We start from the raw sequence: 16,584 nt of genomic DNA, 5'->3' as shown, positions 1-16,584 counted from the left end.
AGCCAGTTGAGCCAATCTCAACTATGAACCCATCAACATTCGGGTCAGCACCGAAGAGCGTGAAGGGCAGCGCGGTGAGGACCAGTCAATCAGGCGACAGGCGACAATCCCATGCCAATGACACGAAGACCGGCGAGCCAACCAATGGTCGGATATCCGTGAGAGGCCAAACTTAGACGACGAAACCAGATAGAAGAGGCATAGAATTGAATTATCATTTGCCAGAGGAAACACGAGGACATCAGCCAAATCGCTGCTGAGAATGAATATCAAACTTGAATTCCATTGAGGGTTGCTGTTGTCCCGGCATGTGGCAGCGATCCAGGGGTGGTGATCTATGGCGAGCGATTGGCCGATGACCACTACAGTTGGTGTCGGTCGCTGACGACAAGTTCGTCTTGGAGGGACACGTTTGAAGACATGGGGTTGATCTCCAGGGGGTGGCGATCGATCTGCTGATGGCGTTGTTGATAGAGGGCTTTTAGACATGAACCGAGCTTTTGAGCAGGCCAGATCAAGAAATTGGCTCGTTTCCTTGGATGGCGCTCAATTCAATTCCAATTCAATTCAAATTCCAATTCAATTCCAATTCAATTCCAATTGACAGAGGAATGCAAGTATAGATCGACGCCATGCCCACCTCCCTTGCGAGACAAGCCAGTGCCCTCGCCGGATTTGCCCCTCGTGAACCGTCTCTCGTCAAGCTTGATCCTGATTGAAAGCTCCCGATCAAAGCTTGTCTCCGTGCCAACAATTTACAGTAAGCCCCCGTTTACGGATCAACAACGTCACTCCGTCTTGTTGCTTGTGTACGATTGGTCGAAATTCGGATCGAGGAGGGGGTGACGTCGCCGTGCGACCCAACACAACGTCATCCCAGCGACACGCCGACACGCCTACACCCCGAATAGATCAATAATCGGCTGCCTTATTGTACAACCACATAGGTATTCAGTTTCGGCGGCACTGGATTAGCTTAAATACGTGGGCATTTGAGCTGTGCGCGCTCGCTTTATCTGGCGATTACGTACCCAGCATGATCGGCGGATCCATAATCTGAGCGCAAAAGAACCCGAGTGGCCAGAAATGGATCGAAATCATCAGACTTACCTCATCTTTTTATTCATTGGCGCCATTTTGGGCTTGCTTGTGCTTGACCTCGAAGTGAACCAGGACCACGAACACCATAAGACGCGAACGCGGGGAGGGGGAGAACGCCCCACTCGCTTTTTTTACTTTCCTCACGTTCTACCCTTCTCCACATTCCTTCCGCCATTTATCAGGCTCTTTGATCATCTCTCTAGCTATATTCGGTATGTAACTGGCACCGTCAGGCGAAAGTATCTCTGACACCAGCACTTAGATATAGATTAGTCACGGAATAGTAGCCTTAGCTTAGCCTGACTTGCGCCGGCTCAGAAGCAGGTAGCTGATCAGCGCTTCAGGTATACGATCCCGCGCACTACACTGGCAAAAATATTGATACGTATTGAATTTATGCCAATAAACCTTTACCAGTGACCGTAGTAAAGCCGACGGTATAGTAATGACAAAGAAACCCCCCCAAAATGGATCGGAAAAAAAGGCAGACATTGTAAGTTATACTTGCCGCGTTGTAACCAGAATCTAGTTGATACATGCCACTCGTGTCTTCTGTCGCTGTCTTTGTCAGCACGTCTTTGGTCACTATGTCTTTCATCACCATGTATTTTGAGCGATATTATCGCGTGTGGCATGGGCGTTTCAAGTAGACGTAGTCGGTTTATATCATAAACCGCCCTTAGATCCCAACCTTGAGCGTGTATTCACTCAATTAGTTTAGTATATCGTTATCTTCATGTAGCTATACATGTTGATAAGCACATGCAAATATGCTACCATATAGCTTTATGGACTCTTACTGCTGATTATAAATCCAGCACGGAGGGGCCAGCCGTCCGTATTTTGATTTGTTCCCTTTTGGGCTTCGTCCAGTCGCGGCGTCTCGGCGTTGTCATTCACCATCGTACCCAGTGAATTACTAGATATATATATATTATTTGTATTTGAATCACATTACACTCTTTTACAGCAAGAAACTGTACAGTATAATCGCTTGTGATTTTGAAATGATCTCCGCACTTAGTGGTTCCAGTGCTACCGATGACGATAGTGTCCTTTGATTCACCTGTTTATTCGATTATATTTGGCAGTTATGCCACAGGCTGGCTTGATTGCTAACGTGCATACACTTTCATATTCGGAAAACGCTACCCGCCCCCGCTTGTACAAGGATGAACATAATTTGACCTTGCCTCAGGTCTGCGAACGCTATACTACTAGCGTCGATGAGACCAAACCAAGAAATTCCCAGGGTCTCAGCAACGATACAGTGGTGAAGAGACTCGAAGAGTTTGGACCAAATGTGCTCTCTCCACCCAAGAAAAAGCACCCAATAATCCGCTACTTGGAGATGTTGGCAGGACTGTTCAATGTGATGCTCATTGTTGCTGGCGTTGCAACCTACGTTCTATACATCATCGATCCGATCGACAATGCCCCCAACGTAAGAGCCTTGCTATCGGAATTTGCTTTCGAGCTATTATACATTTTATCACAGGTCTATAGAGGAAAGGAGATGGTTACTCTATAAGCCTTATAATGGACTATCCGTGACATCGATAAAATTTGCCATTGGCTCATTGTGCAATATTGCTCACAAGCCGTGCTGCTATAAGTAATTAGGAGCAGTGAAACTCCATCGCCACTGCGTGGATATAGAAAAATAAGTCGTGGTTACTATGATTTGACCCATATTTACCAATTATTTACCTTGGATAATTACACAGGTTTATCTTGGTGGAATTTTGATTGGCGTCGCTTTCATCAATGCTGCCATTGAGTTTTATCAGCATCAAAAGAGTGCCGCAATCCTGGAATCGTTTTTAGTATGTTGGTTCATGCACTATACTCACTACTCGGTCAATTAGTCATCAGCATCATTTCACTGGTCGCAAAACCACTCACATATTCAACATTTTGCAGAATATGATTCCATCAAAGTGCAATGCAATGCGAGCCGGTCAAATCGTGAACATCCCGGCCGCAGATCTTGTTCCTGGCGACGTAGTATTTGTTCGCATGGGCGACAAGATTCCAGCAGATGTCAGAATGTTCTGGGTCCTGGATTTGAAGGTTGACAACTCATCGCTTACCGGCGAGTCCGATCCGCAAGAGCGAAAGACAACAAACACACACAGCAACCCGCTGGAAGCAACCAACTTGATTTTCAACGGCTCGATGGCTGTGGCCGGTGAAGGCTTTGGTATCGTTATACGAACTGGCGACAATACGGTGCTTGGTCAGATTGCCAACCTCACATCCAACGAAAAGAAACGGCGATCTCCTCTATCCGAAGAAATCGACATCTTTGTCAAGATCATCACAGTCTTTGCTATAACCACGGCCGTCATTTTCTTCATCGTCGGGTGTGTGGAGGGCGGTGTCAACTTTGGTCTCAACTCGGGAATCGGAACCTTGGTCGCTTGGGTCCCTGAGGGCCTCTATGCGACAATCTCAATGCTTCTTACAATCGCTGCGAAACGAATGGCTGATAAAAATGCACTCGTCAAGGACTTGCAAGGAGTCGAAACATTGGGCGCCATCACCCTTCTGGCAACCGACAAGACTGGAACGCTCACCCGAAACCAGATGACGGTGACAAACCTATGGACCAACTCGACGCTCTTTAACGTTGCAACCACCTCGGACGGACTGGACGAGACTGAGGTCTGCTTAGACGAAAAAGCCAGTGGTGTTCTCGAGATCGCCCAGATATCGGCCATGTGTACCAGAGCACGCTTCAACCGAACCGACCTGCCCATCCCCAAGCGCGAAATCAGTGGCGACGCCACCGAATCTGGCCTTTTGCGCTTTTCGGCGGCAAAACTCCCCAATATTGACACTATTCTGGATGAATATCCAAAAGTCTGCGAACTTCCTTTCAACTCAGAGACCAAATGGCATTTATCCATCAACGAAAAGCCCCATCCCCAAGGTATATTCACGATCATGATGAAGGGTGCTCCAGAGCGAGTACTGCGAGTATGCTCTACGATTCTCGTCGGCGGACAAGCGATTGAACTAACAGAAGACCACAGAAAGGCCTTTGATCAATCATACGAATATATGGCTGGAAAGGGCCATCGTGTGCTCGCGTTTGCGCAACTCACTCTGTCTGAGAGCCAGTATCCAAAGGGGTTTTCATTCGACAAGGAAAAGAAGAACTTCCCGACTGATGGACTGACTTTTGTCGGGCTAGTGAGCTTGGAAGATCCTCCCAAACATGGAGTCCGCGAGGCGATCGGAAAATGCCGCATGGCTGGCGTAAAAGTCATGATGGTTACCGGAGACCATCCACTTACAGCCGAGGCCATTGGACGAAAAATCAACTTAATGCTCGGTGAAACCAAGGAGCGCGTTGCAAAACGTACAGGACGGCCAGTCAAATCTATCGCCCCAGAAGAATACAACGCAATTGTCATTCATGGAGAGCAGATCTCGGAGCTTACAGACGCAGATTGGGATAATATCTTTCAGAAGGACGAAATTATTTTCGCGCGCACCTCACCCAAAAACAAGCTTGAAATTGTAAAGAGAGCTCAGGCTCTTGGACATATTGTTGGAGTCACGGGAGACGGCGTGAACGACTCTCCTGCGCTCAAGAAAGCCGATCTGGGAATTGCGATGAATCTCTCTGGGTCAGATGTCTCAAAAGAAGCTGCCGCCATGATTCTTTTGGACGACAACTTTGCGTCTACTGTTGCAGGAATTGCAGAAGGGCGGTTGATTTTTGCCAACCTGAAGAAGAGCATCCAGTACACAGTTACGCACATCATTCCCGAAGTTATTCCTTTCCTCCTGTCGGTTGTGGTTCCACTGCCTGCGGCCATCAGCTCGATTCAAATCTTGTTTGTCGATCTTGGATTTGAGCTCTTTGCATCGCTTTCATATGCCTGGGAGCCGCCAGAGGGTACCGAAGGTGGGCTGATGCTGATGCCGCCTAGAAAGCCTGTCACTGTGGGATCCGTGGAGCGCTTGCGCCGCAACATCAGGGAGCTTCAGCAGGCCAAGTTAGTGGAGCCTGTTGATCCCGCAAACCCTATGGCCGAGCAACGTGTTATATCGAAGGTTTGTTGTTACCTCCATTGGAAATAGCTCGCGGATATAAGCTCGCATAATGTGGAGTTACCCCACCCCACCCCTTCGCTCGTAACCTGGATGCAGGAAACAGTACCAAAGACGCTGAAGATGTCATTTGCTATACACCAAAGCGTTTGAAGATCGCGGAAATGAGCATCTATTAACAGTGCATGCGTTTAGGGTGGTATGGCTCTTTACAAAATCAAGTCGGTATTCAACGGAAAGTGGCTTCGGGATATGAACGAGGACGAAGGGGAAATCCTGGTCGACGGAGAAGCCCTCTCATGGGCGTACATTGAAGCTGGTTTTATCGAAACCATCGCAGCTCTTGTGGGATTCTTCTTGGTCATGAACGAGGCTGGAGTTACTCCTGCCGACCTTCGTAATTCCGCCGTAGCCAACAACGGGTACTTCAACAATAACAACTCTCCGCCATACACTTTGCTGAATGGGGTCACCTTGGTAAGTCAAATTCACATACTTTTTTTTTGATTTTTAATGCAATCAATAATATAGGAATCGCGGTGTTGTCGATCATGGCTGGTTTGGTCTCTCCCTGTCACTGCTTTGACATAGATATGCATTGAAGGAGCATAATCGCTTCCAAGGGCCACGAGTATCGTCGAGTTGAAATAGCTATCCACTAAATACGCCTTCACTCAAGCGCATGGACGATTGAGTTGATATTTATGGATATTTCATTCATGAAAATTGTCAACTACGCTGTTCCAGACGGTTTTTCTAACGCTTTGCATTGTTATTTTGCAGACCGGTAGCCAGCAATATGAGATCATCAGAAGAGGCCAGTCAATGTACTATGCTGCGGTTCTCATTACCCAAGTCTTCAATCTATTTGCCTGCAAAGCAAAGCTGAAGCTTCCATTTGGGATGCATATGCTCAAGTGAGTGCTATTGTGACAAGCTAATTGGCGTTGCGAACAAGTTTTGGCTCTGAGCTCTCCTTGACCACTATGAGCCCTCTTGGAGTCTGTGGGCTCGCCTTGGACTATAAGCTCTACTTGGAGTCTGCGGGCTCTCCTTGAACTACGAGCTCTAGTTGGAGCCTGCGGGCTCCACCTGGACATCAACACCCTGTGTGCACGATGTCCAGGAGCATCAGGGGGGAGTGGTTGGCATATCACATGGCGACGTGGCATGACGATGTGACATGACGATGTGGCATGACGATGTGGCATGACGATGTGGCATGCCGATGTGACACATAAGACTCTTGCATACCACGGGACTTTTGATTAATTCAGCATTCAAACTCTTCAATAATAGAAACACATCGACATGGTGGTGTGTTCTAGGCGCGCTCGCTGTTGGAGCCATTGTTGTCTATGTTCCACCCCTCAACAGTAAGTTGCCTGTTGCAGCTACCCGCGGTCCAGGAGGGGAGGGGAGATAGCAACGCTACCTGAAATGGCGCTGTTTATTATATGCGCATGATTTGTTCGAACAAACCCTGATGAGTCAGTTGATGATGTGTGTTTGGCACGATGGCTGATACAGAAGTGTGCGTGGTGTGCGTGGTGCAAACTATGCTTGTGGTCGGTCTCGGCTATCTTGCTTATCATCAACCATACTCACTCTGCAATACCCACCGCTATAGTCTTTATGAACAGCTCCTACCTTCTCAACCCAAAGTGGCTTCTGGTAGCTGTTGGATTTGGAATCTACCTGTTTCTCTATTCTGCACTTCGAAGATACATCCTGCAGAAGCGTAAGCGACTTGTTATGGATAGTCTTGGTGTCCAAACGCTTTGTTCTTTGAATGAGAGGGACTCGAGAGCTTTATGATGCCACCAAACCGTATGAGCACGAGGCATTTGTGGCTCTACTGACAAGCACTCGGCCCCTCCCCAACTACTGCTGGCAATTGACGTAACATGGAGGCGAAGGATTGTGTCGGGCGTATTCGATCGCTGTTTTGTGGCTATGTTGCGCTATCGCCCACCGGTGGTGCGCGATGAGCCGGTCCAGCATCACTGGACAGCAACCGGGTCTCGTCTTGGACACTAACGAATGCTGTTATGGGGTCTTCCAGTGAAGCCAGTCAAGTATACACGCGAGATCCAGGGATTGATGATGTTCCCAACCCGCCTGGTAAGCGTGTGTATTCATAAGCAAATCCCGGGTGGCCTGACCACAGAACATTAGCATGCCACTGTATGATTTGTGTCAGAGCACCGCGCTATGGGGTCTCTGAAAACAATAGGCTAACCATTGCTCGATTCACCTGCTGCTTGATTCGTTGCTTGTCTGGAACACGTCCACTATCGAACCGCAACCGCTTTCGGACCGCAACCGCTACTGAACTGCACCCGCTGTTGAACGCACCCTCTACTGAACCGCCTTCCTCTTAGTCGACGGGCGCGCGCACCCGAACCCATTAAGAGCCTGGATCTTGTGTCAGGGTCGGATGGCTTGGAACGAAAGACACATTCGAGGCGCTATGGCAAGCCTTGGCCCTGTCTTCTGGTGTCTCGGATCCGTCGCGGTATTATCTTGAGAATCGCCATTATCCCGAGAACCGCCATTATCCCGAGAATCGCCATTATCTTGACGGACACATTCCTTCTTCATGGACACGTCTTATCTCATGCCATTTGACAGCACATTCATCATCTGCAGACCACACCACTTTACAGCGCATTCATCCTCCACATCTGCACGCTCTTCGTTTTCTTGGCTGGCACGCATTTGCGAGCATTCCAGCACCAGCTTCGCAAACACCTGCCGCATCTTCGGCTCAATTTGACGACACCTGCTGCATCTTCAGTTCATTTTGATCTTGTTCGCTCTTTTCTGTTGGTTGGTTTCCTCACGTTCATCTCGAGCACAATGGGTGCAGAGGATCAATATGCAGTTCTAGATATGCCATGTTGGATCGTTGCGATCTTCAGCGACGCCGCTGGCACTGTGGTGGAGAGGGAGGAGGAAGATTCCAAGGGAATGTGTCGAGGGTGCATCCAGGGTGCAACCAGGGCACAGCCAAGGCTGCATCGTATATTCATCGCATCTGTGCCAGCAACAGTTGCGCCGTCCATCTCTGCACATGGATAGATAGTATCCGAGGCATTTGCAGTCACCAACCTGACTGCCATCCACCATCCACTCTTTGACTTTCACTGCCTATCGATCGTCACCCAGTCGTTGATGGTCCGTGTGTAGCAGTGTCCCCTCCGCCTCGCCCTTGTTCCATCCGATCTGGTCTCGTCTGGTCAGCTTTCTCTTGGCTCCGCTCCTCAGATCGCAACATCATCCTTGATCGGCCCTTCAACACTGTCGTCCTCCTGCCTTCCTCATGAGTTCATTCAAGCGCCGCTTGCCCCCCGGTCCAGGCTCGACTCCCCCTTGCCACCAAGGTCTCCGCTCACAACGGCCAGGTTCTCCTTTCGACCGGGTGCCCGTCGCTCGACGACGTCTTGGGCGGCGGTTTGCCCATCGGATCTGTTATCCTCATCAAAGAAGATCGATACACCGGCTATTCCGACATTCTCCTCAAGTATTTTCTCGCCCAAGGCATCGTCGCTCGCCATCCGATCTTCCTTGCTACCGCCGACGAAAACGGCACCGAAACCTTCCGGAAGGGTCTCATGGGTGTCTCTGAGGGCAAGGGTGGAGAAGATGATGCCGTCCTCACCTCCAGAGATGGCGAGATCAAAAATGCCCCTTCCCTCCAGGCTTCCGACGGAGACTCCAAGCTCAAGATTGCCTGGCGATATCAAGGACAGGCCCCTCCATCAGCAGGCACACCCCGCAGTCCTGCATCGAGCCCTTCTGCAGGTCCGTCCTGCTCTCAACTGATCCGCCAGATCTGCCCCAAACGAGCCCTCTCTAATCGTTTCGTACCCTCTATCTTTTCGCCCCTACGACCATCTTTCCATGTTCGTCCCTCCAGCGCCTCAGCCCTCTCCCTCTGGCAGGCTTCCGGATCCACCCTACTGCGCAACATTCGATCTGACCAGGAAAATGTCACCCCAGCTGCTCGGAGATATGCACAACCAAATGACTATGCTTGATGTTGGTCTCTGGGCCAATGACGATGTCACGTCCAAATACGACAGACTGCTGAACAACATCCAGGACCTTATCGAATCTGGAGGATTCCGGTATGGTCAAGGAGTCTCTGCCACATTCATGTGTGACTCGCCCTTCATCTTTTCTGGCACTTCTGATATCACCTTGCTCATTTATGAGTGGTAGCCCATCCTTCGCCGCTTCCACCTTGACCTTCAAAGACTTCAGCCTCGCATAGGCCTTTGTGCATGTCCGTCTCATCACGGCAACATCGTCGTCCACTCCTCAGGCCAACCGCCCCACCTCCGCCATCCGGGATTCGAGATGCCCTCCGAATCGGGGTTCATTCAATCGGCTCCCCAATGTGGGGAATGGAGGATTGTACGATGACATCACAGGCAAGTAACCTCATGCGATGGGATGATGATCACACCCTTGGAGTGATCTGCTCGCCTGGTGCTAACGAGCCCACCATCGCAGGCTATGTTTCGGTTTTTCCATCGTCTTCGGGGACTCGTACGATTCTCCTTCTCGACCGCTTTCGTCACCATCCCCGCACATCTCTACAATGACTATCATGGCGTCACCTCCAACCCAGTCATCCGCCGGATCGAACACATGTGTGATGCCGTCATCGAAATCGAGTCCTTTGCTGGTGCGTCTCAAGCTTATGCTTGCCTTACGGGGGCTCGTATTTCGCTGCCAAGTGACTGTGGGCCCTTGGATATTGCTCTGCACATCGGAACAACCACTTCTAATCCAGCGCACCACTATCATACTTCCCCCTTCTCTAGGTTCACCCAAAACTATAAACACGGCCTACACATCGGACTATCATGGCTTTATCCATGCCATCCGCCTCCCCCGACTCAACTCGCTATCACACTCGACCCGCTTCCCAGAATCACAAGTGCGCTCCCTGGCATTCAAGGTGCGCCGAAAACGGTTTTTAATTGAACCATTCCACCTCCCACCTGAAGCTGGGGACTCTGCTGAACGGGAATCCAAGTCGAAAGGCACGGATCTCCCAAAGAATCAGACTTCATCAGTCGCCAGAAGCGTCTCCAGAAACATCGTCCCTTCGACAGGATGTGCGGCCGGTCTTGACATGAAGGCAAAGCAACTTGACTTTTAACGGTTGTCGACTATCAAGTCATCTGTGGCCGGCGCGACTGACTTGGCGGATCACTGAGTTGCTTGGCATCGATACAGCCGCATCAATTGTGACAATGACGTTGCTATTTGCAAGCAGTGCAACGCCAACTCCAGGAGAGCTAATACATCGAACCGTTTAAATCAAAGCAGATGGCTCTATCTCGCCGGGAAACTCTCCCATGTCCAGGCTCCGTTGAGTCCACGGCCCAGGACACAAAGCCCATCCAACCTCGCTGATCGGGAATTACATCCGATTCAATGAAATAGGACACACCGGATTTTGATGAATGTTCTCCCTCAACACATCGCACGCTCGCCATGACCGTTCAGTGATGTGTTTCTGGATCTGAATCAAGGACGCTTTCTCGCTCAGATGGCTCCCCGCAAGCGAAAGGCACCAGCCAGGCAACGTCGATTCAAGCGACTCGATCTCCAGGTGTGCTCACAGTGCCGGGAAGCCAAGCGACTCGATAAGGCCGAGCATCTTGATATCAATACACCATGGAACTGTCCCGAGAGTCGAGTGAATGCATCACACTCCCACGTCGAGTGAATGCACCACACAAAGAGATTGCCAACCAGGACGGGAAACAATCGCATGGCTTGCCCACTGGAGCCTACTGAAGTTCGGCAGACTTGTGTCGCTGATGTCGGAAAATGACTGCACCCATTGAGTTTTGGCTCCACTCCCCAGAGAGATAGGTCGGTGACTTCGGGCCGTGTGGGTATTGTGGTGCCGACACCGGCTGCCCAAGATGGATCCTTCACCGCCGTGGATCCGAGGCGGGACCCTGGCCATTCCTCCCTGGGATTTGGTCTGTAGTGTCCTGTGTGAGCGTGGAGATGTCTGGGGTGAACGAGTCCGACGAGGGCAAACGAGTCGCTACAAGTCAGAGCAGGAGGTCATGCCCGGGATGAGGGGGAAGGCACAGGGCAAACAGCAGAGTCGTTGGATAGCCTCAGCAAGCGGATTATATTGAGGCCGGAGCGCCAATCGACGTCATTCAGCTAGGCAGCCGATCAACACCAGTCAATCCGTGCGTTGAAGTGTCCCGTTGCAAAATGAGTCCGCTGGGCAGCCAAAAAGCCCTCCTCATCAAATCTATCGATTCTCGGCTCCCTCGCGCTCCATCCAGTGGACTCGTTGGGTCGGATCTCATTAACTATCACGCCCATCAATACACTGTGGTTTGACCAGCACAAATCTCGAAATGAGGGACCGACTTCAAGACCTCAACAATGTATGGAGGAGTCGTATCCGGTTGAGACGCATCGGCAACAGGCAGCTGCAATTTGTTCGGACAGGCGCACTCAAAGCCGGGATTCGCGGGACGAGTTCTCATGTGCTGCTTGCGTGATTTAATCTCCTGCAGAACCCTCCCGATGGTGGTAGTAAAGCACCAGCCGGCGAAAAGCCTGAGAAGGCCGAAAAGGCAGAGAAAAAGGACAAAGAGAAGAAAGGAGCCCAAGGTGGAGAGCCACAGGATAATGTCATGACCGGCTTCTTCGACGAGGTACCTCACACAGAGCGACGAGCATCGCGACCCTTTCGCACGGAGCATATGGAGAGTCCGTAGAAGTGCTCACCATGGCTTCCACATGTATCCGCCAGATCGGCGGAATCAATGACTCAATAGCGACAATCAAGAACAACATCGAGCAGATCGAGGCGCTCCACAACAAGGCCTTGAACACCATCAGCGAAGATCAGAGTACCCGTGCGTGTTGGCGCAAAGCGCTCGATATGATCTGACCGGAGCTATGCCGGACGGCGGGTATATTCTTCCGGGAGACCAGCTGTCTCATACTTATGACCGCCGCTCTTGTTTAGAAAACGCCAAGGAGCTCGACAAATGGATGGACAAGACCAACAAGCTGGCGGCCGATATCCGGAACAGACTAAAAGGTCAGTAAGCATGTATGCGGTCTTGGATGTTCTCGGTCTTGGATGTTCTCGGTCGCTCCGTGGGCAGACCGGGCTGCTGCTGGCCACCGCAATCATACGGCTGATATCGGTGCCTCAATACCCCAGCGATGGATGCGAAGAACAAAAAATTGTCGGTCGAGAATCCCGGATCAAGCGACATCCGCATTCGCATCAACCAGGTGCGCTCCGTCACAAGAGCCTACTCGCTCTAAACCGACGCACCTGCCCTTTGGAACGCAGATGCAGGGCGGAGGGAGTGCAGAGAGGGCGAGAGCAAAGGCAGGACAGAGTACAGAGCGCTTGAATCTCTGCAGAGACACTTGGGACTGATCGAATGGCGGCCGACCGGTACACATCCATAACAGCACTCTGCAGCGGCCAAAAAGTTCCTCGATGTCATGACCGAATACAAGGACATTCAGAAGAAGTACCAGGACAAATACAAGCAACGAATGCAGCGCCAGTTCCTGATAGGCAAGTCTCTCCGGCAAGCCTGTGCGGCTTGCGTGACTTGTGGGGAATATGGACAATATGACCACACCATCTGACATCGGAATACAACAGTGAAACCCGGGGCGACACCAGAAGAAGTCGAAAAAATGATGGACGGAGACAGTGGCCCCGTCTTTGCCCAGCAGGTATGGTCTGCTCCCCGGCTCTCAGCGGCAGCAGCCACGATGCCAAAACGAGCGAGCATTCTCATCCTACGTCATGTTAGATCATGCACAGCGGACAGAAAGCAGAAGCAAAGAAGGCCTTGCAAGACATTCAAGATCGACACCACGACATTCAAAAGATCGAGCAGTCCATCATTGTATGCCTCATGTTACAGCGAGCCTGGCTGCGACCAGCAAACTCCCCCGATCCCCATGCGCTTGCAGCTGCAGCCGCGCTATGCAATATCTGATGGTATCTTCTCGCCATGGTCGCATAGGAACTACAACAACTGTTTATCGACATGGCTGTGCTCGTCCAAGCACAGGGCGAGATGCTCAACCAAATCGAAATCCACGTGGAAAATGCCAAGGACCATACGGACCAAGGAGCCAAGGCTTTGCACCAGGCCGTAAAGCTGCAGAAGAAATCCAGAAAGGTGGGTGGAAGTAGCAGAGCTGCTGCGACACCGGACCTGGGATGCCGTGCTCCACCAACAACCCGAGACCAGCATGGTCCCGTCTGCCTCCGATCCCGCACTGACCATGTCTCTCTATGGAAATGCCATCACCACACGCTCGGCTCCCTGCTGCATCTGATGGACAGAAAATGTGCATCATCATCGTGTGCCTGATCCTCCTGATTGTGGGAGTGGGTCTGGCAGTATACTTCCTGACGAAGCATTAGACGGGGCCCACATGAGACGGAACCCACCCCGGCTTGCTTTTGAATGTCGCTTTTTGGGGGCCCAAATACACACATTCGTCGCTCGTGACGACCACCCAGGCCTCTGGGCCCTGTCGCTTGAGGCTCCTGCGCTGTGTCGAGTCGGTTCCTTGGCAATGAAGCACTCAGTCGTGGGGCGGGTGGCGACGCACGGCGAGAGCACCTTCTCCCTTCTCGCCGCGGAAACCGGCCTCGCCATGCCCTTGGACTTGCTCTGCCTCCATCTCCTCACCCCCTGCACCTGCCCTTGCATCTCGCATCCCACCCACCCTCATCCAGCGTCCACCAACATGTCCGGTCTCGGCAAGAAACTGACGTCGAGCGTGTCGGCCTTCATCGGCAAGAAGCCCACCGCCGAGAACTTCCGAGCCGATCCAACCAACCACGAGTTCCAGGACCATGTTCTGGACCACTTCTCTCTCAGTCTTACGGGTAAGCGCAACCCCAAGTTTCTGGGCGGCCTGGACGTACTGGACGTGCTGGCTTGCCGATAGCGAACCGGCAGTGCAGCATCACAGCGACAATTGTCATTGCTCGGCCATCGATGCAGCAGCAGCAACAACAACAGCAGCAGCAGGCATCTCTATTCCGTCCCCTTGCCAGCCTGCAGAGCCTGCCCTGCTGCAAACCTCTTCCTGGCTGACACCATTCCCCTCACGCCTGTGTTGCGCCAAAGCGCTGCTCAAGAATCAGTGGATCGCCGAGAGCACACTGAATTTGATCCTGGATACCTTTGATTCGCACCGCCTGCCTCTCAACCTCGATGCCGCAGTCACCCGCTCCGGCCAGTCCCATAGCCGTGCCCCGAGTGGTTCCTCGGCTCTACCGAAGCGAACCGGCGACAGCGCAATCGCCGGTGCCGGTGCCAGTGCTGGCGCTGGTGCTCCACCGCCGCTGCCTTCGCGCCAGCCGACCTCGGCCGCCAAGAGCCCGAACCTTGACGACCGGATCAATAACGTCTCGAGCGCCATCGGTCGGACAGCCGGGGCTGCAGCTGGGGCCGCAGTCTCCGAGAGCGTCACCGTTGGACTCAACGAAAGGATGGGGCACCTGGGAATCAAGGGCGCTGGCCAGTACACTGCCGGAGTCGGCAAGTTTGTTGGCAGCCAGGTTGGTGCTGCAACGAGCGCAAGTGTGTCCCAGAGCGTGAGCTCGAATGTCAATTCGCAGATCAACAGCCTTGGCCTTCGCAAGACCGCCTCAAGCGCACCGCAAAAGCGCCTGGCCATCGCCATCTCCGACTTTGAGACAACAGAGACGGGCGACTTGCCGTTCCGAGTAGGCGACTTTATCACGATTGTCGAGGATGGTACGTTCGTCTGCTCGACGTCCTTGCACAAGCTGCGGTTTCAGTCGGGGCGATGACCTACATCCACTAGCCATTAGCGTGCTCACCTACATCTTGTCTTCCTGTCTTCCTGTACTCACACCGCTTTGCCCTCGAACAATCAAGTCGACGACAACTGGTATCGCGGAGAGCTCCGGGGCAAGACCGGGATCTTTCCCAAATCGTTTGTCGAGCTCCGATCTTGAGCATCGCCGACCCCTTCATCAACCAAATTACCCACAGGGATTTCTGTGAAGTCCAGGCATGCGCTGGGAAGATCGGCTGCTGGGTTTGGCGACTGAGCCAGAATCTCATGGCATGTCTGCCATCTCGACTCTCTGTGACGACGGTGTGACGCACCACCGCACTGCCTTTTAATGAAAGGAAGCCGCAGCCGGATTGACCACATCCATAGTGGGGCAGAACATCCTGAGTCGATTGCCAATAGCAGCCACTGTTGGATATCCATGGGTTTGTCTCTGCATGCGGAGGAGCACTGGTTTGGCTGAGAGATAATGAAGTGTTTTGTGAGCAGCTGAGGTTGAGGAAGATGGTTCTTCAGGATACCATCCTTCTAAAGCAACCGGATCATCCAGACTCTGAGGCTGAGAGCCGCCATTGCGAACAGGCCCATCAATGTCGGCCCCATCGAGATGTGGTCTCCTTGAATCAGCACATTGACCGTTGTTGCCGCCAGTCGTTGCTGTTTCCTGCATGTCCATGGCCCCTGCGTGCCCATAGTTCCTGCTCGTCGATATCCATGGGCGATGATCGACTCGTACACCACGACCATGCAGTCGAATATCGATGGACTCGGAAGCAAGAACACACTCGAAACCGCAGCATCTCGTCCGGGCTGCGAACGCTATCAAGCGGCCATGCCCGGGCGACGCAATCCTCCCCAATCATGGCCAAGCACACGGTGCTTCCTTGAATCTTGCCCTCGTCAGACTTGCGACAACGCAAGATCGTCGTGCTGGATTGGTGGGGGGGGGACTATCGATTGGCGAGACTGTGAGAACTCGCCGAAGACTCGAGCTGGATTTGATCTGACCCACCGGCCTCGCAGCCAGTTGTGCGCTCTTGCCGTCTCGCAGCTCCTCCTGCTCGAGTGTGTGAATCGAGAGATATAGACCCTCTCTCGCCAGCATACGCCCAAGTGACTTGCCTCCAGGGAATCGAGTCTGTCGAACCCGTTGCTCTCGTCGACACAGCGACCAAATATCATCCGTCCAGTGAGATGGTTCGTATGCCCAGATCTGCCGTTGACAACGGTCCCGGCTGCAAGAATAGTCAGTCGGCCCAGGTTGCAGCAACACTCTCTCTGGCGACACATGTACTGATGATGCCTTGGGTATTCGCCGCTTCTCAGAAATCGTTTGTTCACGAGAAAGCTCCAAAGATGAGCAGCATTGTTCTTGCGGACTTTGTGGATACGTTGCAGACTGCAGTCACTACAACGACGGCTGCACTCAACTCCCAAACCGAGACCATCTCCCGCAAGCTTTCCCACTCAATCCAGCGCGGCGAACAGTTCATCCAGAACCTCAAAGTGCCCCAGGGCCAGGCATCACGGACTCAGGAAAGC

The 16,584-nt window shown here is 52.2% G+C and overlaps 4 protein-coding genes across 4 annotated transcripts; all 4 read left to right on the top strand.

Annotated features, from left to right (window-relative positions):
- Positions 1-2,145: 2,145 nt before the first annotated feature.
- BJ171DRAFT_488974 (uncharacterized protein) lies at positions 2,146-8,069 on the top strand. Its single transcript, XM_053109436.1, has 9 exons — positions 2,146-2,545; positions 2,829-2,927; positions 3,025-5,169; positions 5,362-5,643; positions 5,950-6,083; positions 6,466-6,542; positions 6,797-6,907; positions 7,232-7,290; positions 7,551-8,069. Exons 1-9 carry the CDS (start codon positions 2,195-2,197, stop codon positions 7,578-7,580), a joined length of 3,288 nt encoding a protein of 1,095 aa, XP_052970554.1. The 5' UTR covers positions 2,146-2,194; the 3' UTR covers positions 7,581-8,069.
- A 459-nt stretch (positions 8,070-8,528) lies between these two features.
- On the top strand, positions 8,529-10,798 carry BJ171DRAFT_488968 (Elongator complex protein 4; the record flags this gene model as incomplete). The annotated part of the gene is made up of 5 exons (XM_053109435.1): positions 8,529-8,973; positions 9,089-9,299; positions 9,497-9,605; positions 9,688-9,862; positions 10,002-10,798. Coding segments are annotated over 5 exons (1,281 nt in total), but the record flags the coding sequence as incomplete, so codon positions are not given.
- A 518-nt stretch (positions 10,799-11,316) lies between these two features.
- BJ171DRAFT_488964 (t-SNARE) lies at positions 11,317-13,715 on the top strand. The gene is made up of 10 exons (XM_053109434.1): positions 11,317-11,603; positions 11,736-11,876; positions 11,975-12,080; positions 12,194-12,268; positions 12,395-12,468; positions 12,655-12,763; positions 12,854-12,927; positions 13,008-13,103; positions 13,224-13,382; positions 13,550-13,715. Exons 1-10 carry the CDS (start codon positions 11,574-11,576, stop codon positions 13,628-13,630), a joined length of 945 nt encoding a protein of 314 aa, XP_052970552.1. The 5' UTR covers positions 11,317-11,573; the 3' UTR covers positions 13,631-13,715.
- Positions 13,716-13,885: 170 nt separating this feature from the next.
- Positions 13,886-15,558, top strand: BJ171DRAFT_208048 (uncharacterized protein). Its single transcript, XM_053106332.1, has 3 exons — positions 13,886-14,101; positions 14,346-14,978; positions 15,123-15,558. The coding sequence occupies exons 1-3, from the start codon at positions 13,960-13,962 to the stop codon at positions 15,200-15,202; spliced, it is 855 nt and encodes a 284-aa protein (XP_052970551.1). The 5' UTR covers positions 13,886-13,959; the 3' UTR covers positions 15,203-15,558.
- Positions 15,559-16,584: the final 1,026 nt, after the last annotated feature.

This window comes from Polychytrium aggregatum (genome assembly GCF_025602895.1).
Source record: "Polychytrium aggregatum strain JEL109 chromosome Unknown BJ171scaffold_4, whole genome shotgun sequence".
Classification (NCBI taxonomy): Eukaryota; Fungi; Chytridiomycota; class Chytridiomycetes; order Polychytriales; genus Polychytrium; species Polychytrium aggregatum.
The sequence above is the reverse complement of the archived record's forward strand: the minus strand, read 5'-3'. Positions and strand labels throughout refer to the sequence as shown.